Below are 25,115 nucleotides of genomic sequence, written 5' to 3' on the forward strand. Positions count from 1 at the left end.
AGAGAGAGAGAGAGAGAGAGAGAGAGGAAGGGGGGAAGTTGCAGATCTGGCTGTATTTACAGATCAGTTGTCAGAAAAGCCATTTAGAGGCAATGCGCTCCAGCGCAATGACAGGAGAGTTGGCTGTTTAAAAGAATATGACAACAATATACCAGAACGAGTCAAACAGTGTTTCTGCCGCACTGACAGAGCAGTGCACAAGCAGGAAGGCAAGCCGGGTTGTGTTATTAAATAACTTTGGGGATTCAAGCCTCCTGACATAGCAGCTTTTCCACATCTCTAGGATTATATTATACACATCTGCCACCAGGAAATGCCCAAGCCTACACCTCTACTGGGTGTTTTTAGTTCAGGCGGCAGAAGACGCGTTGCTAGCATAAAGTACATTTAAAAAGTGGTTAACTTTGCAATGTTATTGCTAAATATGTCAACTTTTCTACATTATAATGGCGAAGGGATAGAAATGTGATTTAATCTTCCTGTTTATCTTAGTTGGAGGGGTTTCATTGTTTCCAATACAATTACTTTCTTTCATTTTATATTAACGGAAGGATGAAACAGTTGTTAATTATTTGTTCTGGTATTTTTTTATTTATCAGTATTTCCTCCATTAAACATACCTGCAACAGGATGTGCATTTTACAATTCAATGTTTGGAAGGGGATTATTGCCCATATTTCATCACCATTCATTTGAAATGCAAATGTGTAATGGCATTCGGGTGCTGCTGGAAGTACAAGACCTCTTAAAACTCCTCGCATGAACTGACTGGCAATATTAAACATAAACAATACAATATATAATACAATCACAGTTCACAGTTTATTTAAATAAAAAGAATATGTACTTTTCCCATTCCCATCCCACACCTCTCGTCCTGTTAGCGTTAATTTAGAAACATTTTCCCAGCTCTGAATATTCTCCAGATGCTTTTCTCTGAACCGTTGGCCCAGTCCGGGGAGACGGGTATTCTTATCCTGCGGAGAGCAATAAGGAAATTGTGTCCGCACACAGGTCTGGGGCTGATAACTGGAGAAGCCTTATATTCGAGAGCCCAACGAGGCTGATTGAGATCTACTCCGCAGAACATTGGTCTAATAAAGCTAATAAAAACGTGAGCTTGATAAACACTTAAGATCAGCTGCCCCGCCCGCCCGCAGACACACCTACCCTGTAACAGTCACTTCGGAGGGCGGCGTCACAAAACGGAAAATTTACGGCTCTTTCTGTTTGGCAGGAGAGCTCCAGACTTTATTTTACTGGAGTCTGTTACAGCCGGCCGGTGGTGTGGCGTCTGTTACAGCTTATCTCTTCGGTGCGTGTGTGTGGGGGGGGGGGTGGGTGAGGATCCAGAGAGAGTGTGAGGGACACCAGTGTCCCAGCGACGTGTTTGGTTCGGTCCCGCTTTTCTCCCAAACAGTCTGCGGAGAGGCAGCGTCCTCCCTGTCATTACGTGCTGCTCGCTCTTATTTAATTGCAGACACACCTTCGCCGTGAATGATTGTTTTTCTATTCACCTTTTAAACCTTTCAATTATGTTAATGTGTAGTCTTGGCGTGTCCGATGTGCAAGATTAATTAGAAGCTTTGTGGGGAAATTCTCGGTGGGGCCCGGTGGGGCCCGGTGGGGCCCGGAGACGGCCGCTGGGAAGGGTCCGTCGGCCGCGAGGGCCACGCCGTTCCGTACCCGCCGCCCGAACCCCGAGTTAAGACCCGAACTCGACGTTCCCCTCCGGAGAAACACCCCCGGAGCTCGCCGCACCGCAGGGTGACCGTGCCGGAAGTTTCAACCCACCCCCCCGCCCCCCCGCCCCCAACGCGCGCACGGCGGAAAAATCAAACAAAAGAAAACGGACAGAGACAGGAAACGTGAGACGGGGCGTCCGGTTTCAGGACGCCGGGGCGAGGGGGTTCGCGGAGCGTGCCGTCAGGGCTGAGCGGGCCGGGGTGGGGTGGGGGGGGGGGGGGGGGGGGGGGGTACGGAGCGCGGCTGCCGTACCTCCACCGCGCCACGCGAGCAGGCAGAGCTCCTGGCGCTGTTTAACGCCGGCGTGCCCCCCCCCCTCCTCCTCACACGCAGCCGGGGGGGGGCGGAGGGGAGGCCGGCACCCGCCGCGGCTCAGACTCACAGCCCCGGATCACGGGAGAGCCCGTTTAAGTGGCCCCCTTCCCGGGCCTGTTATTCCTGCACGGCTGAGGAGAGCAGAGGGTGGTGAAGGACCCCTACTGGTAAAGTGGGTAAACACGCTCAGCCCTGACATCTGTGCCGGGAGAGAGGGAGAGAAGGAGAGAGGGAGAGAGGGAGGCAGAGTGAAGGAGAGAGGGAGGGAGGGAGAGGGAGGGAGAGAGAGGGAGCATGGGAGAGGGAGAGAGAGGGAGAGGGAATGAAGGAGGGAGAGAGAGAGCGGGAGGGAGGGAGTGAAGGAGGGAGAGAGAGAGGGAGGGAGTGAAGGAGGGAGAGGGAGAGGGAAGGAGAGAGAGGGAGAGAGGGAGAGGGAGAGAGTGAAGGAGAGAGAGGGAGGGAGAGAGGGAAAGAGAGTGAGAGGGAGTAAAGGAGAGAGAGAGCGAGGGAGAGCGAGGGAGAGAGAGGGAGGGAGAGGGAGAGAGAGAGAGAGAGAGAGAGAGGGAGAGGGAGAGGGAGAGGGAGAGGGAGAGGGAGCGAGGGAGCAGCCCAGCCGTGCAGCCACGCGGGAGAGGGGAAAATGGCTTGCTCTGTGGAGAGGATCTCTCCCCGGCAGCAGGGCGATGTGAGACAGAGTGAGTGGGGCCGACTCCTGCCAGGTAAGGCAGCTCCGCGGGGGGGCAGGGGGGGCGGGGGGGGAGCGGGGGGGCGGGGGGAGCAGGGGGGGGAGCGGGGGGTGATTAATACCCTGTGCAGCACTAACGGTTCGCCGGCGGTTGTAGCATGGTAGGGTGAGGAGCAGAGAGGGGTGGGTGTTAGGGTGTGTGATGTCAAAGAGGGGGTTGTTTATGCCACTGTGTGGAATTAAGGCAGCGCTTGTTTGAGAGTACTGCTGCTAATGAGGAAGGTGTTGTTTTTAAAGATACCAATATTTATTTCCATAATTTAAGTATTATGTACTGTTTACTGTAACAATGTGCGCTGTTCACAGACTTTTTCAAGAAAGGGCGAGAAGAAAAAAAGTTGAATTCCTTTTTTAGATGTGTTCTGTGAACTGAAAAGGAAGCATTGTAATATTTGTTGTATATAATAGTATAAAGGAAATTATTTTAAGATTGAATGTGGCCCTGGTAATTGATACTTTCCTGTCAGACTTCTCATTTCACCTTTTTCTTTTTATATATCCTGTATCTTGGGTGCTTTGGAGAGCGTCGGGTATTTCCGGATCATAAATATCAGACCTGCGATTTTGAGAGCGTGATTTGTGTATTGATTGCATTGGATTAAACAGAGAGTGAAGCTGTGAAAACAGCACTGTTGTGGAGATATCCTGCGTGTGATGGAATTCACATTTCGCTGTTTTCTCAGCTGACAACGCGAGCGCGGGGTGTTTGGCTAAGTCGTGATTGACTTCATTTATGGGGGAGATTTATCTCTGTGTTTAGATACAGATGTTCTGAAGAAGGTTTGTCAACTGAAGGCTTTTCCCGCTCCGTGGGTGTAAACAGAGACTCCGGAGTGGCCGACGGAGTCGTCTCTGTCTGGGAGACGTCTTCCACCAGGGATAATCCCGCTCTTGTTCAATTAGCTTTCTCCGTTTTGTGTTAAATAAATACAGTGTCTTTATAACTTAAACACGGATTTGCATGCGGCCCTCCTCGCACTGGCAGTCACGCGCGAGCCGGAGAAAAAGGCCCTCTAAGTGCCAGAGTGCATGCTGGGCTCTGCGAGACCACCGGTAATTGAGACCAAAGTTTTTTTTGTGTGTCGGTTGCTGTTTGTTTGTTTTGTACAGCAAGCGGAACCTGCCCCTGAGTGAAAGGTGAAGTCAGAATTGAATTTGGCTTGCGTTTCCGTGGTGATCTGGCAACGGTTTCTATGTCCCAGCGGACTGCTATGGTTTCTGCCTGTGTGTGTCCCCTGTGCCCGCGTGTGTGTCTGCGCGCGTGTGTGTGCGTGCGTGTGTTTGTCTGCGCTAGATTTTACTAAGCAGATTTTTCCCCCTTGTTTTCACTCTGACCCGGTACGAGATTGATGACTGAATTGTGGAGTACATGTTAACAGTAACTGGTGATTTATAGAGATACTTAGGGTAAGTGAGGCCGCACCGACCTGAAGGGGAAAAAAAGATATAGGCCTTTTAAGTTAATGCAAAAATACACCCTTTTTTTCAAGTAATAATTGTGATTGCTGGGGAGGGGGGCGGGGGTTGGGGGTGAACCTCCTCATTTCAATTGGAGGGGTATCTTCCCCTGGGGGGTTCAGTGCTATAAACCTCGGTGTGGCCGCAGACACTGTACAGTGCATTTATTGTTTCTGTCGTTGCTTTTTGGCAACAAAAAAAAACAGAACACAAAACAAGCCTCTCAGTTTCCTCCTTATGAGTCCTTCAGTTATGGAATTGAAAGGAACCGGCCACATTTCACAAAGCCAACAGATGTGCGTGTTTGTGTAATATCATGTTCTTGTTTCAGTAAACTATAAAGCCTTTCAGAGCGAACAATAACAGCAACAAGTGTATTTCTTGGCAGGCTCCGGTGGCGGATTCCTGCGCGAAACAGCGTGCAGTTTTTGCAGGATTCGGGTCCTTGCGCTCCCACCTCTCCCGAGGATATTTGCGCAGAGAAAATTCAGCAACATTCAAATACAGTTTAAAGATTCATGCCACTTGAATGCGATCCACTTTTTTTCCCCCCCGTTTTTTTTTTTTTTTTTTTCTCTCCCTCCGCTGCAAGCTTTCGAATAAGGAATAGTGCTTCCCCAGGAAGAGAAATGGCTTTCATTTTTCCTAACCACCTTTTAGACTGAGTGAAATGTTTCTCCTGTCCGCCCGGGGAGGACTTTATTTCTTACCAGGGATTTAACACTCACTCAGCTCCCCCATAAATACAGCTCTCCCCAGCGCCCGGTCGGCCGTAACTCATCCTCTAACTCTCCGCCTAACTAAACTCATATAGCAGAGAGGCCTTTGTCTTTCTCCCCCCCAATCTCGGCCCTGCCTGCCCGCCGGCCCACGGCCGCCGCGTTTGACGCTCTCTCTGCGCCCCTGCCCGAACCGCTCAGGGGTGCGCCCTGTGGGAACCCAGCTGGCTGAAGCCTCGCCCCGCGCTGAAAAGCAGAAGCTGAGAGGATGATTCAGTAAAGCGCGATTCCTTTCATTTCTCGGTTTAAGCCAAACATCTGCCTCGCCGCTTGAGCAAAGTGTGCGGTGAGAACGATCGCTGTGCGAGGCTGGGGCAGGCTGTTCTGCTTCAGTGTCACCTGTTGAAGGCCACAGTTACTCAGCGCTGTTTAAATCTTTTACCTTGAGTGAAAGACACCATTACTGAAGGGACTAGCCTCTTTGTGTTTTTCACTTACAGTTGGGCCGTATTACTAGCATTGCTGATAATAATAATGAATGATTCTTCTTCTTCTTATTATTATTATTATTGGTATTAGTTTATTTGGTATTAGTAAAAATAAATAATAAAAATGCTTGGACATATGTTGAAGAATTGCTCTGGTCCACAGCATGTGGACGGTGGCAGTCTGAGGCAGCGGACGTGGGTTGAGGTACGAGCGCTGTGTTCAGATCTCGCGCTGAACGCAGGGTGGAGAAGACAGTATTTCTCTCTGGGCTGCTCGATTGGTTGTGATCTGCCTGCTGGTACCGTCTGTTCTGTGCCGTTAGTCCCAGCGGCGGGGGAGACCTGACACTGACAACCGCAGCATTTGAAGTCCTCTGAAGTCAGATTCCCCCCATTCTGATGTCTTATGGCGCTCCGCGTTTTGTTGTATTCGCTTTAAAGGCACGCTTGGAAAAATTACAGTCACCGTTGGCGCACGTAGGTATCCTCGCTCAGCGCCTGGCCCCCTCCTCCGTTTGATCTCCCCGTCAAACCGTCTCCCCATTCCAGCGGCTGGGGCTCACCAGAGAGCGGCTGGGAGAAGAAGACATTTTGGAAGATGCGCAGAAGCAAGGCATCACCTTTGATAAAGGCTTTCCGTGGGAGGGGGAGGGGTCGGGGGGTGGAGAGGAAGCACGTTGTTGGCAGTGAAACGAAAACCGAGCCCGATTTATCTTTCAGGACCTGTTAGAACGACTGCACAGAAGTCCCCCCCCCCGCCCCACCAGCACTTAACTCTCTCACTCTTAGGTGATACATCTCAAACAGGCCAAATGTTTAGCATAGTTGTACATGTTGTTTGTGGGTTGAAGACATCCACTGTACCCGTGGTTGCACAGAAGTTTGGTTCCATACTTAACTCGCCACAAACAGGCACCACTACCATTGCCAGCACAACGTCAACTGTCAACCAGTTGAGTAAGTGCCAGGTATTTACCAACCCACCGTCAACTGTGTGGCCAGTGGAGTACGTGCCAGGTATTGTACCGGCACACCGTCAACTCTGCATGACCAGGGGAGTAAGTGGCAGGTATTGTCCCAGAATGCCGTACTCAGGAGAACCTGGGCACACGACGGGCATGAAGGGGAGAGAGAGAGAGAGAGAGAGAGAGAGAGAGAGGGAGGAAGGGAGGGAGGGAGAGAGAGATGACGGCTTTAGTAATTGCTACTTCTGCAGAGAGTTGGTGGACAACACGGCTGCCTGTGGAAGGCCTGGAGCACAGATAATGACGGGGTAGCACCGGCGTTCTGACAGTGTTAATCTGAGACCATCCTGCATGGCACGGGGGGTGACGCGCGTGCTGTTTACCCCGCCGGAGAGGGAGGCCGTCAAGCCCACTCCTGCAGCGCCCATTACCCAGCAGCCTCTCTGCCTCCAGCCGACGCTCGTCCAGAAGGCGGGTTCCCCTGCCTCGCCGCGCGGGGAGAGAGGCGGGATGCGCTAACCGCCCCCCCCCCCACTCCCTACGCCACCCCCAACCCCTGTTCCAGGGGAAGAATCCAGAGAAGAAGGAAGGAAAACTTTTCTCTCCCTTTTCTTTTCATCTGAAGTTTTCTTCTTCTGAAGCGCCGTTTAAGCGTTCGAGCGCGCGTGACGTATGAATATGCAAAGTGCCATATGGTCGCCATAGCGCAGGGACTAGGTGTGTCCAGAAGGTACGGAGAGCTGTTGATGCATTATTCTCCTCTCAAATTACCGCGGTGCTAATGCAGTACCCGACGCCGGTGATCCTTCTGCCCGAACGGCGCGGGGTCGGGCGTGGTGAGAGCCGACCAGCAGAGAGCTCTCGCTGTGATTGTATTTTTAGCGTTCGGATGCTACCCTGACACGGCTCTGATTAAAAGTGATATTTCTGACACATTAGGATACGCACGGGAAGTAACCTTCTCTAAAGCATTCATTATTAGATGCACGACAGACCTGAATATTTATAAAATTCCCTTAAATAATTAATAGCAGCAATCTGCTACCGTAATTCATCAGATTTGCACTTCAACAGAGTATCCGTTTTCACTTTAAAATAATAATAAGTAGAATATTAATGTTGCAGAAATGTAAAACGGGCTCCTGTATTTCGCAAACCTCAAACATTTTTACACCCCGGCTTCAAAATTCAATTTAGCGAGTGCTTTTTTATTTTGACATGCTACCGTTTAACACTGTATCCTCAAAAATTCTGATTAGTGTTGGTGTAAAATTCCACTAGTCGTGATAATAATGTTTAACAAAAAATATTCCGTTTTTCTATTATTCATTTGCTTATTTATTTATTGGTTGCCGTGTATAGATGAGTCAAATTCCATTTCAGGAAACCAAATGGGTTTTGGTGTAGAATTTGAAAGTGGCTGCAAAACGTTGTGGTTTTTAACAAAAGCGAATTCTTCATTTGAGTCAGCTAGCAGCACTTCCTTTTGACTGCTTGAGCCAAACCGGTACACGGGCATCGCTTCTCTTTTAGATTTCACGACGAGGTGAATAAAAGTATAATTTTTATTATTTTATATTTTTATGCGTGCAGAAAATACCTTGCGAAAAGCATATCCCATATTTAGCGGTATAATTTGAAAAGAAATGGCTTCGGTGGCGATTTTAATGTAGGCGTGTTGATTGTTTGTTCACCATGCGAAGGCGGTTTGGTAGATGCTGTGTTGGTAAAGTACAGTAATGACCTGAGCCGGGTGTTGCTGGAAAACGCTGCGGCAGCACCAGGTGAATGTACAGTAAGTGATGTGCATTTGCTCGGCTGCTCTGTGAGTGCATGGAAGCACAGCGTGGTGATGTGTGTGAGCCCTGAGACTGGGGCACGCTACCTCTGACCTTCAGCTATCAGTCAGTGGAACACACACTCACACACACACACACACACACACACACGCTCACACACTCGCATACACACACACATGTGTATACTCACACGCTCACACACTTGCATACACACATACACACACGCCCTCCCACACTCGCATACACACACATGCACACACACACACACACACATGTGTATACTCACGCACTCACACACCCGCATACACACACATACACACACATGCACATACACACATGTGTATACTCATGCGCTCACACACTTGCATACACACACACGCGTGTATACTCACACGCTCACACACTTGCATACACACACATACACACACACGCTCACACACACACACACACGCAGCACTCACGCACACGCACCTGTCCCCCGCTTGGCCTTATGAAGCCACACTGACAGTCCTCAAGCGTTATCAGATGTTGAGGTGTAAACGATGACAGAGGACCAGCGATGTTTGGGTTTCCCCCTCCATGGGGACAGCACCCGGTGGCACTCCTTGCCCTGGTAGAGTGTGGAACAGTCTGTACAGACACCTGCTGTGGGAACCCGGGTAGGTGAAAGTCACCGGTACTCTCCCCTGCTCCCGAAAAACTATTTACTAAAACTGTGCATGTGTGTTGCTGTCATAATGTCAGTGTAACTCTTTCACAGCAGTAAACTGTAAGCCATTTTATATTTTAATCATTTTCAGATATGATGATTTTTGGGGGAAAGGCACGTTACGATGCTGGGAGGTTGTACCCCTCCCGGAAGGCGTTTAGGGGGCACCTGCGACTCGTTCCTCTGTGCATGAACCAGGGGGAGAGAGGGGAGAGAAAACCTGGGAACTCTGTGAAGCAGAGCAAATGTTTTAATGGCGGCCTGGGATCGATGTTGTCAACACGGCTTCCTGTCTGGAAATGTATGTTTTTGGTTAATGTCGCCTCTTCCCCTCGTCTCAAGGAGAGAAGGGTGCGGGAGGACCCAAAGTCGATGGCTGGTTTTTCAGCAAAGTGCTTTCAAAACATCGACTGCACACAAGTCCTGTATCTGAAAAACAAATTTGAAAAAGTAACCTTGGAAATCAATTAAGCGTTCCCCAGGAACTGGAAATATTTCCTAGGAAAGGCCACCTTTTTTTTCTTTTTTTTTTGCTTCTGCAAGACTCGAACTGTCTATCAAACATCATCTCACACAGGAGGCTTTGTGCCCCAGTATTTTTTTTTTTACTGCAAAGTGCCTTATAGGCTGTCAAAATGTCTTAAGAGTCTTGTTAAAGAAATGCCACAACCCATTTTCGTTTAATGAAATTCATATGCTGGCGAGAGGGGGCATGTCCAAACATCTAAACAGACTGCGTTTTAGGGTTCACGTGGAGGTTGTGCGGGAGGGCGTCCGGTGATTGACATTATCTGGCCTGACAGTGCTTTATATCAAGGTTAACCTCGCGCGCGGGGGCGATGGGCAGGACAGTGGTGCTCCCTCCTCTCTCTTCCCCCTCTACCTGTTTAGCGCCGGGCTGGGCGAGGGGAGGGAGGGGGGGGGGGGGGGGTCCCATCGCGCGAGGGGAGTCGTTTGCCGGCGCGCGCCAGGTGGAGATATCCGCACTCTTAATTGATAACTAATCGACCGGCTTGCGCTGCCTCTCCCCTGGAGAACGGCCCTAATGGCAGGCCGGCTTAGTCAGCACCGTGCTCCGGAACTGCTAAATTAAATATATCCCCGACGTAATGAGCCACAGTGACGGATACCACTCCCGGGGCACCCCACCTCCTCGGGCCGCCCGGCCGCGGAGGAGCCCTGGCCCCCACCCCAAACCCCCCCACCACCCCGGCCTGTCCGCTAACAACAGATCCCCGTCACAAAAATACAACTCGGCCAGTTAATCTGTACAGCAAACAGACTACCTCCAGGGCCTATTAGCCCTGTGCCACCACAACAACAAACACGCACACAAACACACACCCACTCACACACACACACGCACACACACACACACACACACTCTCCCATGCCCCCCCCCCCCCCCCCATAACCCTATAAAGCCTACTCTGCTGGCCCACCAGCAGGGTGACGTCTGGGCGATCCAGTGTGCTCTGTATGGTGGTAGCTAGGTCATCCCTCCCGCACGCTGGCGTCGGGGACGGAGGGGTGGTTCTGCGCCCCTGGCCTGGGTTGTGAGGGTGTGACACGGACTAAATAAAATCTTCACCCCCATGCCTGCCTCCCCTCGCGGGCACATTTTATTTCATTTTGCTGGGGTATTTTGGGAAGAGGGAATGTTTTACAGATCAGCGCAGTGGTCTGTGTTAAGTATGGGGGCAGAAGAGAGTGTAACCTCAGACTTCTGTCCCAGCTGCTCTGTGCTGTCCAGGCCTGACACACAACCTGCAAAACCTGATGGCTTGTGTGCCGGTCCAAAAAAGTAGTTTTTTTTTTTTTGGTTGTTTTTGGTTAGCTTTGTATATCTACGTACAGTGCAGTGTGTGCTTGTGTATCTGTGTGTGTCTGCGCATGCGTATATGGGTGTCTGCATGTGTGGTTGTGTTGTGGGTTTGTGTGTGTGCGTGTACCGTTATGTCTGTGTGTATTTATGCCTGTGTGTGTCTGTGCGTATTCCTGTGTGCGTGTGTGTGTGTGTGTGTGCGTGTACTGTATGCGTGTGTGTCTTTCTGCCTGCATGTGTCTATATGTATTCCTGCCTGTGTGTGTGTGTGTATGTGTGTGTGCGTGTACTGTATGTGTGTGTGTCTTTCTGCCTGCATGTGTCTGTAGGTATTCCTGCCTGTGTGTGTGTGTGTGTGTATGTGTGTGTGCACGCGCAGGCGCGTGTGTGTCGGTGTGTGTCGTTAGTCGTGATGTGGCTGGACCTCTCTCTGCTGTGGGCCTTGTGTGATAACAGCCAGGGGACTCCGCTGTGAGCAGTCAGAGTGGGTCCCTCAAGGTCGGCCCAAAGACGGCGCGCAGCGCCAAGGTCACATTCTAGACTAAAAGCAATAAGTGCTTTATTGACAGGAAAAAGCAGCACGCAAGCAGATCCGCCTCAAACCGATGTATTCGTAATAAAATGGATTTGTGCTTGCGTGTGTACACTGTACATACGTGTATTTACTCTTGCGCACTTACAGTGGTAAGTGTGCCTGTGTGTGAATGTGCCTTTGTTTATCTACTTACTTGTTGAGTGATTTTTCTTTTCTTTCAAATGAGATACAGAAAGTAACTTTTCTCTAGGCTTTATTCAACTCACTCCACAGTGAGATATGATTGTTCACTTCCACATTAAAAGGTTTGCAAAGATTTTATTTAAACTTCAAATTCAAAATAACTGTAACGCCATGGACACTTTTATAGTGACACCAGTTTGTATATGGTGTAGGGCCTACTCCAGGTCAGGGCTAGGCCGGGAAAGGAGACGACCGCGTTCTGCGGTCCTACAGACCGTAGAGCAGGTCGCGCTCCAAGCTCAACCATCTCAGCGGACGTGTCGGTGAAGCCGAATTAAATTACTCCACGGGTTTCCGTGGGAACGGGTAGCCCAGCGAACCCACTTCCCCAGTTATTCTCCGATGGGTTCAAAGAGGAACATTCCATCTGCCCCCCTACCCTCCTCAAACCCCACGCACCCTCCCCAAACCCTGGGGGGGCCTCTCTCTGCAGTCCCTCCCAGTACAGTACTCTCACATTCCCCCCAACATCCTCAACGCAAACTTTTCCTTCTGCCTCGTCTTTTTTAAACCGTAGTTGGCAATGGCATTGTTTTTAATCATCGGAACCCAGAAATTATTATTATCGCTTCTGACGCGGCAATTAAAACTTCAGGTCAGACACACAACGAGCGGTGATCAGCAGCGAAGCTGAGAAGTTTTAATTAGACGATCAGAACCATTAATGCACAAAAAAAAGGTGTGCGCTGGGAAATTAACGCGAACGTCTTAATCAGGGTTACCGACTCCGAAGAGGAGTCAAGTGAACAGAGAGCAAAAAACAAATCATTTCCGCACCACTGGGACAAAGCTCAATTAAATATGCATGCAGAAAATGGAAATTTTTGCATCAGCACAGACTGCTGAAAAAAGGGGGAAATCTCGCGACAGGGTCGCGGACCTGCTTATTGTTATTCTCGTGTAATAAAAATGAAAGAGGGGCCCTGACGCGGGGGTCCCGGGGTTTCCGGCGGTGCGCCCCGCGCTCGCCCGTCAGCCGGCGCGCGGGAGCCGGGGAGACGTCCCCCGTCCTCCGGGCCGTAAATTAGAAAAATAAAAACACGGGCGGGGGGGGGGGTGGGGGGGCAGCACACGCGGGGATTAGGTCCCACACCACCTCAGGAGGCTGGAACACAAAGGGTTCACTCAGGCACACACCGGGAGCCCCGGCCTTGTCAATTAATCTGCCAAAGGTTTATAATCTTATAACCGGAGCTTTTTTTAAAGAGCAGCCCAGGGTGGGGGCTGGGGGGGCTGGGGGGGCTGGGGGGGGGGGGGGGGATGGGGGGGCTGTGACAGGAGCCACGTTAAATAATAATAATTTTTTTTAAAAACCTTAGCTGTCAAGACTTTTCCCAGACCTGTTTTATATTAATTAACTCAACGTATTATTATTTTTTATATAAAAAAAATTGGGTCTGGTGTCAGTCAAGACGCGTTGAAGCCCTGCGTGACTTTCCCCTCGTTCTTTGGCTGGAAGTTCTGCGGCGTATTCACGACGAAGAGGAGGCTTATTTAAACTGAGAGCCCTCCACTGAGAACATTCCCGGGCCTTCGCCTTCGTTTCACTCGTGTGACCGAACTCCTTTCACCCGTGGCGTGCGTTAGTGCGGTTACTTCACACAAGTCGGCCTTGAGACTCCTTCCCAGTCTCTGCGGACACCGTGTCGCTCCTCGAAACAGTCAGACAGACGGTGGGTGGTTCTGTGGTTCTGTGGTTCTGTGGTCCTCGCCGGGTGAAAGGTCCGCGCATCACCTGTGAGAAAGTGAGCCAGACGCCGGCGCTGTCTGTGTGTTTGTGAAGGGGAGAAGGAGATCCGTACACGCCGATCCAAACAGCCATTAACACCCGCTTCCCCACGCTGGCGTGGCGTGATTAGAGTCAGCACACGTCCACACAAGTAATGCACTTCCAGCAGCGTTATTAGGATCTGAAACACCACTTGATTGGGCATAATATCATTCTGGCTCGCAAACAGAAGTTGTGCATTAAACAACACGATGTGAAGGGCTTGGAGAGCTCGCAGTGACAGGGCAGTGTTTTAGTCATTTAAAATGTTAACTATGCTGCGTTCATTTCTGGGAATTGGAACCGAGGGAACAATGTGCTTAAAATAGCCTTGTTTTAAATCTGGTGAATGCAGGAGAAAAGCACCATTCTCTGTCTGTTATGTGTTTAAAATAGTTACTTCACTTTTTCTCAAGGTTTTTACCTTATACAGGCAGCACTGCGCTGCAGACCCAGCTCTGTGCAGTTTCCTGTGAAATCTTGTCATCATTACGATAAACAGCACCACTTTAAGGCAAAAGACGTTTTCTAACGGTGCACACCATTAGTCCCTGTTTCTTAACCCTCCCATCGCTTGTGGGGGATCTGGGTGATTTTGATCGTAGGTGTAAGTCTTTGAAAGAGTCTTGTTTGTAGGGCTGGCACACGTCCTAATTCTCCTTTGGGAGCCTGACAAGAGAGCCGTGAGGAAAATTCTGCAGGAATACTGTAGTTTATAAGAGAAGAAGAAGAACTGATCTGACATGGCTGTTTTTAGTTCACATTTCCATTATTGTGAAAGACTGCTCTCTGGTCTTTTGGGGAAGGGGGGGAGGAGGGGTCCCCAAATGGATGGTTTGTTCTCTCATCTGTGTCCCCATTGATTTTACTGTATCGTACGCTATCGTGCGCACAGACGACTGGAGGTAAACACAAGAGGGTAACCATAGCGATCTGCATTGTACACAGTGGAAAAGGGCGCACCACAGGCAGCCATATATATATGAATCCACACAGGGCTACAGGCCCTCCAACTCTCAACCAAAATAATCATTTAGCTGTTGGGATGGGGCTCGGAGCTAAGGAGCAATTCTCCCCGGGCCAGTTTTTCACCGTCACCCTGAGAAACGCTGCCCAAGAATACCCCCCCCCACACACACACACACACACACACACACACACACACACACCACCCTCCCCAAACAGCGCCGTTCCATCTACCAAGGGGTGCAGTAAACATCTCCATAACATTTTCCTACCTTGATTCCATAAATCAGGGAATGCAGTAGAAACGGGACATTTTTATTAATGTTTTATTAAGTCCTGGTACTGCTTATTTAGCAACGTTTGCCTTTTGCGCGCGAGCTCTTAAACGCTGGATAAATTAACATTCTATTGTGTGTTTTTATTTTTTTTGTTGTTTTTTTGTTGTTTTTTTTTTGAAAAGGAAAAAATAAGGCCGGTATTTGTGAAATTCTATTTTCCACAGGAGGCGCGGTGGGGTGCCTTCACCGGAGCACGTGCTTGTTTGCAAAAATGCACATAAATAGTCGGTAATGGAAAGAAATAGCTTCTCAGGGGTCATTTCCTACAAGGAAAGCGAGATTGCGATGCAAAGGAAATCAGTAGTTAAAGCGTGAAATACGGAGCACAGTAAACAGAAAAATGACCTCTACTGTTACGCCCAAGCGACCTCAATCTTCCCTCGGAGGTGTTCTGAAAAAATACTTTAAAATTTATGTCTTCCACTTCCTAATAGTTTTTCCAGCTGAATTTTTTTTTCCAAATTGCTGTCCTTTCGAAGGTGACCCTTTCACCCTGGTCTGCAATTGTCTAACACAAAAATGTACAGTTAGCGGTGTTTATGTACAGCAGCCTCCAGAGTGTACATAATTCCTCAAGTCATTGTTTCAGAGAGGAAGTCTTCCATGTAAATACAGTAACTGAGAAAGCATGTGCTGGGTGCACTAGGTGCATTGTGAGAGACGGCAGGTAGAACAGCCGGCGTGGAGACTCGAATCAACAGTGTCCCAAAGAATAATAACTCCCGGCTGTTTAGTGAAGGAATATGAAAAAAATGTCATCTCTTTTCGGCTGTTTTTCTCATCTGCGGCCAATTTGACACATGCATCTAACTATATACTGGAGGTAGAGATGCAGAGCCCATTACAGTATATCTGGTAATTTAGTCTTCAAAGTGGAGATATGAGATCTAGATTTATTATAGGGAGGGTTATATTAAGGGAAACGGCATCAAGAATTTCCAGGTTCATGTACAAGTTATTGCATTTAAGCAAAACTACCAAAGGTAATTAATTCATTTGAATGTGTTTATTGGAGTACCCTTGACATTATATTGTCGCAGAGATCTTTTACAGTGAGATTAAAAAAAGATATAAAATGTTATGTTTACTTTTTAAATAATCTGAGGTGCTCTGCGCTGTTTTTTTTTTTTTACATTGACATCTTTATGAAATGGAGCGCAGAAATAGCCTTGGTGGCCACATTGAAACCCAAGGGAAAAAAAAAAATCATGCAGAGGGATTAATATGATGTATATGGATTCTTCTCCTCTGGGCCTTGGCACGATATAAGTTATTTACAACACGATAAAGATCTGGACTTAGAACAGACTTGATTTCAGCCTGGAAAATCTTATTCAAGGTTAACTTTGGTGGGACTTTTAATCAGGCGATGATTAAAAGTGACTGGTAAGTGCGGACAGGGAGAGAGGACTGCTTTTCTCCTAAAAAGGCAGCTCGTGATAAGGGCCGCAGTGGCAGCTGCGACCGCCCCTCTCGGGTACAGCTGTGGCAGGCTTAAAACTAACCAGCTCAGCTCAGGTCAATGAAATTATACCTTCGTAAACAAACCGGGGAGCCCGCCTTCGTTTTAAAACACGTTCGGCCCGGTTCTGTATCATAAACCATATTTTAAAATGTACCGCTGTTTTTAGTTTCGTTTTTTTTCCATAAATGAGAAAATCCGGCTCGGAAATCGAGGAGTCCGGGGGACATGACAGTTTTCAACACTTAGGGTTTTGTTTTTTTTTTGGACATAAAAAAAAACTTAAACTTAAAAAAAGTCTGGGGGTGTGGGGGGCAGGGGGGGAGGGGGGGAGGGGGGGAGGGGGGATTAAGAAGCCTTAGGTGAGTGACTTCTATCGCATATATTTGTGCAGATGCTGTCTGTCTGGAGAGCGGCCCTGGCTGTAGCGGGGCTGACAGGGGGGGGGGTAGTGTTATTGAAGTGCTGTGGCAGACAGCCCTGCGTGTAGAAGCATGTACAGTTTGGCTGCTCTGAAGCCTTCCCCGTCTGATCAGACGAACCCCTCTGCCAAACCCCCGATCCCTGGCTCTGCTTCCCTGGCATCACCTGCCGCGCTCCACCTGCGGAGGTTAAGACGGCGGCGTGCGTCGCCCCCCGCTCAGGCTGCCTCGGAGCGCGGCGGAGTAATGGCACCTCTCTGACACACGCGCCACGCTTACACGCGTGTCTCAGTTCGCCGAGGGGAACAGGAAACCTGTCTTCTGCAGAGTTCTCAGTTAAACTGCACGTTTGCCCTCGTTGCGTGCGAGCCAGTAACATGATCCAAAATTATTATGACCTTCTTTTATTAAATATGAAGGAGGAGGGAGAATGTCTTGAGACCTATAGTGCATTGTGTGTGTTTGTGTGTGTGTATATGCGTGTGTGTGTGAGCGTGTTTGCGTGTGCGTGAGTGGGCGCAAGTTTGGGTCAGTGTGTGTGTGTGTGCATGTGTTTGTGTGTGCGTGCATGCATGCATTTGTGTGCATTTTTGCGGGTATGTTAGTGTGTGAGAGCATGTGTGTGAGAGATTGTGTGTGAGTGTGTGAGAGATTGTGTGTGAGTGTGTGAGAGTGTGTGTGTGTGAGTGTGTGAGAGAGTGTGTGTGTGTCAGAGAGTGTGAGTGTGTGTGTGTGTGTGTGTGTCAGAGATTGTGTGAGTGTGTGTGTGTGTGTGTGTGAGAGTGTGTGAGTGTGTGTGTGTGAGTGTGTGTGTGTGTGTGTGTGTGCGAGTGTGTTCATGATTGTGTGGCTCGGCAGGAGGTCCTGTGTGGTTGGCCGCGAGAACAAAGATAAAAATAAAACCTGTTTTGAGCGAAATTAGACAATAGATGAGGGGGACTGAGGAGGGGGGCTATCGCAGAACTGTGGTCATACTTTCTCAGAGCCCTTCGAGCAGGCAGGTAGGAAAGTGAAAGACATTGCAGAAGAGAGAGAGAGAGAGAGACAGAGAGAGATGGACAGAGAGAAAGAGAGAGAGAGAGAGAGAGGGTCAGAGTGACAGAGAGAGAGACAGACAGAGAGACAGAGAGAAAGAGAGAGAGAGTGTCAGAGTGACCGAGAGAGAGACGGACAGAGAGACAGAGAGAAAGAGAGAGAGAGGGTCAGAGTGACAGAGAGAGAGACGGACAGAGAGTGAGAGAAAGAGAGAGAGAGGGTCAGAGTGACAGAGAGAGAGACAGACAGACAGAGAGAGAGAGAGAGAGAGAGAGACAGACAGACAGAGAGAGAGACAGACAGACAGAGAGAGAGAGAGAGACAGACAGAGAGAGAGAGAGACAGACAGACAGAGAGAGAGAGAGAGAGAGAGAGAGACAGACAGAGAGAGAGTGAGTGAGCGAGCGAGCCTGCTTGCTCTGTGAGCCTCGGGTCTCGGTGAGCAGGAAGGTGTCGATGCTGCACACAGTGGCACGGGCATCGGCGTGGTGACAGGGGTTCGATGCCACGCACGGTGGCGTGGGTATCGCCGCGGCGACAGGGTCCGATGGCGCTCGATTGCGTCGGGGGGATGCAGGCCGACGCAGCTGAGAGCCCAGCACCGAGACAGGCTGCATTGTCAGAGTTTAAAACTAAGCAGTCCCGCTGTCTGGCAGGACCTCCGCCTCTCTAGGTAAAGAGAATATAAAATTTCAGTGTGTTTTTACTCCGCTGTCATGTAAAGGATCATATCTGGGTGCAGAGGCTGCTGGGAGCGCAGTGGGGGGTCTGACTCAGATCTCTCTGTGGTTTCGTTGCACGGCTCCTGGTGAAGGAGCTTTGCAGTCGTCTTACAATGAAAGTCTGACTAAGCTGCTACTGAAAGGTGTGACTAACAACAAATGCACCTCTTTGTTCCTTTTTGTCTTTTTTTTGCATTGTTGTCATTTGGATGGCAGGTGCTTTGGAGTAAAAATAGAGAGCTGTGAAAGTGTAGATGCAAAATGATGTCTGTTCTTATTTTTCTCAAACTGTATAATTTTTTCAGTCCTCTGTGGGAATATGCTGGCTGTAGTTCGGTGCTTGCTGGGGAGGATTGAGAAGGTTAGCTTCATGCAAACTCGATGACCATTAAGCCATTTATGGCCAAGCTAAATTTAAAGATCAGTTAAATGTTGTTGACAAATTGTAGGATGTGGCAGGTTGCCACTAAGTCTATCTGAATGCAGAACGTGATCACAGGTTTGTCAAAGATACTCGATGTGCTGTATGTTGCGGTCTTAAGTTTGACCTAATTTAGTCTCATTTTCCTTCTGTTGTCTGTTTTTGTTTTTTCCCCTACATGGCCTTTCCCCCCCTCCAAAAGCTGAAAGGACTTTATGCACTGAAAAGACCTCAGGAAAATCCAAGATGGCCGCGAAAAGGAAAGGCGGCCTGAAGCTGAACGCTATCTGTGCCAAGCTGAGCCGACAGGTGGTGTACGACGGCAGCTCCCAGCATGCCGAGGGGGACCCCAGCCTACCGGACAACAGCGAGAAGGGGAGCTCGCACTACGAGGAGGCCGACCGGCCGGAGCCCGACTTCCCCGAGGGGCTGGGCCTGGGGCCCAACCCGGAGGAGGACCAGAGGCGGCGCGAGGCCATCGAGAAGTGGGTGAACGGGGAGTACTCGGACGAGCCGCCGCTGGAGCCGGGAGAGCCGCGGGGGCCCCGGCCGGGCCCCAGGGACGAGGGGCCCCCCGAGGGCGTGTACATGGTGCAGCCCAAGGGCTGCAGCGAGGACGAGGACAACGGCGACGAGCCGGGCACCCTGCCGGGGTCCCGCGCCAGCAGCTACCGCGACGACCGCGACTCCGAGGATCCGCACAAGGAGGACAGCTACACCCCCGCCCCCGAGCCTCCCAGTCGCCCTGCGCCCTTCGCTCCTCCAGGTAATTTCCCCCTTCTCGTCCCCCCGTCTCTCTCTCCGTCTCTCTCTCGCTCTCTTGTCTATCCACCCTGGCCCTTAGGGGCCACGGAGAGGTCGCTGGCTTCTCATTGCCCCTCATATATATACGGTTTGGAGATTTGAAAGCATATTTTTATCTCAGGTACTGCTTGACCTTCCATTTTACCTCTACTTGGAGAAAAAAAAAAAAAAAACCCAGGTCCCAGGGGAGGTGGCTATAGTTGATATATTCTGTTGTTTTTGTGACTTTGCCATATCCATGCTGGCTTAAGTGAACCTTCTGCAGGCGAGGGAGAAATCTAAAGTTACAGTAGGAATAGCCTGTGACATTACTGCCCCGCAGACAGATGCAACTGACAACCAATTGGGAAAACAAGAAACTATGCAGTTCACTGAAAAATAGAAATGAATATTTGGAGCGGGCCTTACTGTTCATGCGTGTATGCAGAGCAGCTGAAGGCTAGGGGTGTACTGGCAGGACAGGACTGGCTTCGTATTACCGCCAGGATTGCTGTCGGAGTCTTTAATTTTCCCCAAGCACACTAAACTTAGCCGCTACCAAACTCGCGAGTGTTGTAGCCCATATTGGTGGGGCCTTCAGGTCAGACTCTTTTTGCAGGGGGATTATCTCATTTCTCCTGAATCGGCAAAGCTGGGGAAACAGATATACGTGAGGAAAACTGAGTGACACTCAGGGCGAGTTAGCGTGTATTTCCAGCGTCGGGGGGCTGTTCTGTTGCTGACATCCGCCTAGAATATTCATACTGTACATTCACCATTTCATAATTACCAGCAGCCTATCCTGGAGCTCGAGAAGAGGATGCAGTTGATTATTGTAATCATTCATTTTCCATTGATACGTTAATAATTTGAACCATTGGAGATCGTACAGTATGGATAATCCCCTACTGCCACTTGACCGTGCTACAATTCATATTCCAGTTGTATAATTGAAACTATATTTACCTCACCTTCATTAGTGTTAATGCCATAAAACCTCATTGTATATCACAATAAATGGTAAGGGAGACATATTTATGGTGATTTTTTCCCCTGCATTTTGACACAGCAGACTGTCAATGAGATAAAGAACTACAGAAGTTGCCTTTTAGTTTTCTCAGTTTTCATAGCCCAGCAGCCAGGAGCGAGAAAGGCACAAAAACAATCTTGCAAAACTGTTGCATTCACTGTACAGGCCTGTGTTTGCCAAACTTTGGTCACCAAGCAATCTTTATCTGAGAGAGCTCCACACAAACGGGAGGGTCTGAGAGAGCTCTTCACTCTGAGGGTCTGAGAGAGCTCCACACTCCTGAGGGTCTGAGAGAGCTCCACACTCTTGGGAGGGTTTGAGAGAGCTCAAACTCCAGAGGGTTTGAGAGAGTCCACACTCAGGAGGATTTGAGAGATTCCACACTCCAGAGGGTTTGAGAGAGTCCACACTCTTGGGAGGGTCTGAGAGAGCTCCACACTCTTGGGAGGGTTTGAGAGAGCTCCACACTCTTGGGAGGGTTTGAGAGAGCTCCGCACAAACAGGAGGGTTTGAGAGAGCTCCTCACACACAGGAGGGTCTGAGAGAGTTCCACACTCCTGAGGGTTTGAGAGAGCTCCTCACAGTTGGGAGGGTTTGAGAGAGTCCACACTCTTGGGAGGGTTTGAGAGAGTCCACACTCTTGGGAGGGTTTGAGAGAGCTCCACACTCCTGAGGGTTTGAGAGAGTCCACACTCTTGGGAGGGTTTGAGAGAGCTCCACACTCTTGGGAGGGTTTGAGAGAGCTCCTCACAGTTGGGAGGGTCTGAGAGAGCTCCTCACAGTTGGGAGGGTCTGAGAGAGCTCCTCACAGTTGGGAGGGTCTGAGAGAGCTCCTCACAGTTGGGAGGGTCTGAGAGAGCTCCTCACAGTTGGGAGGGTCTGAGAGAGCTGCACAATCTGGAGGGTCTGAGAGAGCTCCACACAAACGGGAGATAAGGCACTTTTACAGATGCAGCTGGAATCTAGTGGCAGTACAGAACAGCCTTTGTTTGTCCCTGTAGTGCAGTTTGTCTCTGTAGTGTAGTTTGTCTCTGTAGTGCAGTTTGTCTCTGTAGTGTAGTTTGTCTCTGTAGTGCAGTTTGTCTCTGTAGTGTAGTTTGTCTCTGTAGTGCAGTTTGTCTCTGTAGTGTAGTTTGTCTCTGTAGTGTTGTTTGTCTCTGTAGTGTAATTTGTCTCTGTAGTGTAGTTTGTCTCTGTAGTGTTGTTTGTCTCTGTAGTGTAGTTTGTCTCTGTAGTGTTGTTTGTCTCTGTAGTGTTGTTTGTCTCTGTAGTGTTTTTGCTTGTTCACCTCTCTCCGCAGATGTTTTCTGTTTCTTTCATCTTTTTTTCAGTTTCTTTTTTATTATCTATGCCACGTACATTCACTGCAGACCTTTTTTTATCTTCACACCAAACGAGCAGCAGAACCTGTGGCCTCCCTCATGGAAGTAGGGCCAAGGCTTCTGAGAAAAATTGTGCATTTTCCGGCAAATGCTCGAGCTTTGTGGTTTTAATTAGTCATTTTGTGTTTATTTCATGGCTATAAGCAGCCCGTCTGTAAATATGTGCTGTGTTGTGAAACACACGAACACCTTTTGCTTCCACTAGGTTCTGGCTCTTGCATCTCACAACAAAGACAAACTGTTTTGAAGACTGCAGAGTGCAGACAGCATTAGTCACAACTCTTGTCTTTGGAGTTTTTTTTCTTTGTTGATTGTAACTAGGGCATCTATATTGCCGTGTTTCTGCGCAGCTCACAATTAAAATATTTTTTTTTTCTTCCTCGCTGCTGTCTTTCAAAGGCTGATGCGAAGCGCACATAATTATGCATATAAACATAGTGGCTTAATTATCTCTCACAACATCAGTGACAATGTAATTAACAAACATTGCAAGATCAATGAGAGAAACTGCGACCTTCAAAACATTTAACTCCTCACACAGGAGCACTGTGTGGATTTCATATCAGCACAAGCCTGAGAATACTTTTCCTACATAATTTAGATATTGCGCATTATTTGTTCAGCTACCGCATGATAGAAGTAACTGAATATAATACAAATACCATGAAAGTGAAGGCTTAAAGTAGTGCATCTGTGACATTGTGTTAAAGGCCGCCCATTGTGTACATTTTTCAACCTTATAAAAGCAAGAGTAATTTTTGAAATCACTTTATTTTATTGGTTGAAAATGTTGACAGAGAAAGGGCAGAAAATAAAAAAGCGGTTATTTGTATTGTGAGGGAAATGGTAGTGACATTTAAATATCATATTGTATTTTTATTATTTTGATTTATCTTATTAATTTACTGTAGATTTATTTTCGTTTAAGTCCAGGGGAAGCGCATAATTCAGTCCTCTCTGTCTCTAAGGAGTTTCCTTTCTCAAATCTACATCTCCAGAGAGCGGAATGAAGCTCCGTTTATTCTGATTGAATAATTAGCCTTTTAAATGTGTATATCATGACCATTTCCTGAACAGTTTATTAACTGGCGACTGGTCTCTATACTCTGTGTTCCCCAACATGTTTCCCTTATCATTCCCAATGCCATCCCTCTCTCAAGTGGGACTCGTGAAGAATCACATGCTCTGTCTCTCTCCCTCTCTCCCTCTTTCTTTTTCTCTTTCTCTCCCTCTCCCCCTCTCTATCTCTCTCTTTCTCTCTCTCTCTCATTCTCTTCCTCTCTCACTCTCTCTCCGCTCCCTCTCACTCTCTCCCCTCTCTCTCTCTTTCCTCTCTCTCTCCCTCCCTCCCCTCTCTCTCTCTGCTCCCTCACTCTCTCTCCCTTCCCTCTCACTCTCTCTCCTCTCTCTCTCCCTCCCCTCTCTCTCTCCCTTCCCTCTCACTCTCTTTCCTCTCTCTCTCCCTCCCTCCCTCCCTCCCCTCTCTCTCTCCCTTCCCTCTCACTCTCTTTCCTCTCTCTCTCCCTCCCTCCCCTCTCTCTCTCTCCCTTCTCTCTCACTCTCCCTCCCTCCCTTCCCTCTCTCTCTGTCCCTCCCTCCTCTCTCTCTCTCCGCTCCCTCTCACTCTCTGTCCCCTCTCTCTCTTTCTCTCTCACTCTTTCCCCTCCCTCTCACTCTCTCTCCCCTCTCTCTTTCTCTCTCCTTTTGTCTCTGTCTCTATCTCTCTCTCTTTCACCCTCTCCCTCCCCTGTCTCCCTCTCTCCCCTCTCTCTCCTCTCAGCACAGTGAGCCGCGTGCGTTCACGCTGCCATTAATGTCCATGTTTGGTCAGCAGAAAGGGAGACATAATGCCCATTTGTTATCACGTTGCGGGGGGGAAAAAATGTGCCCTAATTGCCTCAAACGCAGACAAGGACCATGTCGCCCGTCGGAATTCGCCGGCGTGAAGTGCCGAGATTAAGGCCACTTCTTTTTATACTCCCCAGTGACACCGGAGAGAGGGGGATAGAGAGAGAGAGAGACAGACAGCGGCCTGGAAAACAGGCCTCTTCCCCTAGCCACCGTGCCCCGTCTGCATTCACATGAAATCATTAAGAGGATGCGTGATAAGGCTGGGGGGAGGAAGCACGTTACAGGGGCGGGGCGGGGGGGGGGGTGCTTCAGGAGGTTATCTCCTACTGGGCCCCATTCGCAATACTTACAGTTTAAACCCAGTCCCTCTCACAGAACTGATACAGTTACGTAATGAACTAAACACTGATTGGGTACAATGGCTTAACCACTGGTGGTTACCATTTCATAGTGTATAATAATAATTATAATAATAGTAATAATAAGCATCATCATCATGATCATCATCATCATCATTACCATAATCAACACCATAAGTGTGGTGATAAGCATAACTGTCATAATCATATCAGGATTATAACAATTATAATCATAACTAGTGTTATCATAACATTAATCATTTAAAAATTCGTGATCAGGGAAGGGGAAGTCGAATGTGTTGTTTGCGAGAGAACAGGTAGATAGGCGAAACAGGATTTCCCCTATGATGTGTGATAATGTGCCAGAATCGTGTGTGATTGGCATGGTCTCCAGCCTGGAAATGAGCACACTGTCGTACATTCATGCAAAAACAGAAAAAGGGGCACCAGACTCTGAACCTCACCATTACAGGGTCAAGGAAACTTCCAGAACACTAGGAGCCTCTCAGAAACTGGTGGGCCTCTCCACTTTGTCTGACTTTGGGGGTAGGGGGTGGGCACACAAAATATTTTTGCGCTCATTCTGCGGTGGTTTGTTCATTCTCTGCCTGAAGACGTCGCAGAACACAGAAATGTGCAAGGAACAGCTCAGGTTCCGGGGGGCGTGGAGGTTAAGAAGCCCGCCCCCTCTCTGAAGCCCCGTGGTCGGGGAGTCCCTGGGTGGTCAAGGGGTCCCGTGAACAGCTGCCAGGGGACCTGAGGTGACACTTGCACCTGTTTCATGGGGCATTTCCAAACATTCTGCACTGTCGCCGAGGCGCGCAATAAATCGCCGAAATCTTAACTCGAGCTGAAATACTGTAATCGGCCGAAAACCCATCAAGCATTCAAGCTTTGGTGGATTAACCTGCGCCAGTCAACCTGCTAATTGTGCTCATTTATACACCCTGCATATACGTACGTTGCAGCGCTAAATGTTAGATCTGACATATTTCACATCAGCAGGGCCGGTGGGTGGCACGCAAACTG

At 49.0% G+C, this 25,115-nt stretch overlaps 1 protein-coding gene across 5 annotated transcripts in view; it reads left to right on the forward strand.

Annotated features, from left to right (window-relative positions):
• The window catches only part of casz1 (castor zinc finger 1), a 98,358-nt gene that overhangs the window by 34,974 nt on the left and 38,269 nt on the right, over window positions 1-25,115 (forward strand). For all 5 annotated transcript variants that reach the window (XM_061258822.1, XM_061258827.1, XM_061258826.1 and 2 more), the window contains exon 2: window positions 18,884-19,447. In XM_061258822.1, the coding sequence (XP_061114806.1) occupies window positions 18,884-19,447 (564 nt within the window). The remainder of the gene's footprint in view (window positions 1-18,883; window positions 19,448-25,115) is intronic.

This window comes from Conger conger, chromosome 10 (assembly GCF_963514075.1).
Source record: "Conger conger chromosome 10, fConCon1.1, whole genome shotgun sequence".
NCBI lineage: Eukaryota > Metazoa > Chordata > Actinopteri > Anguilliformes > Congridae > Conger > Conger conger.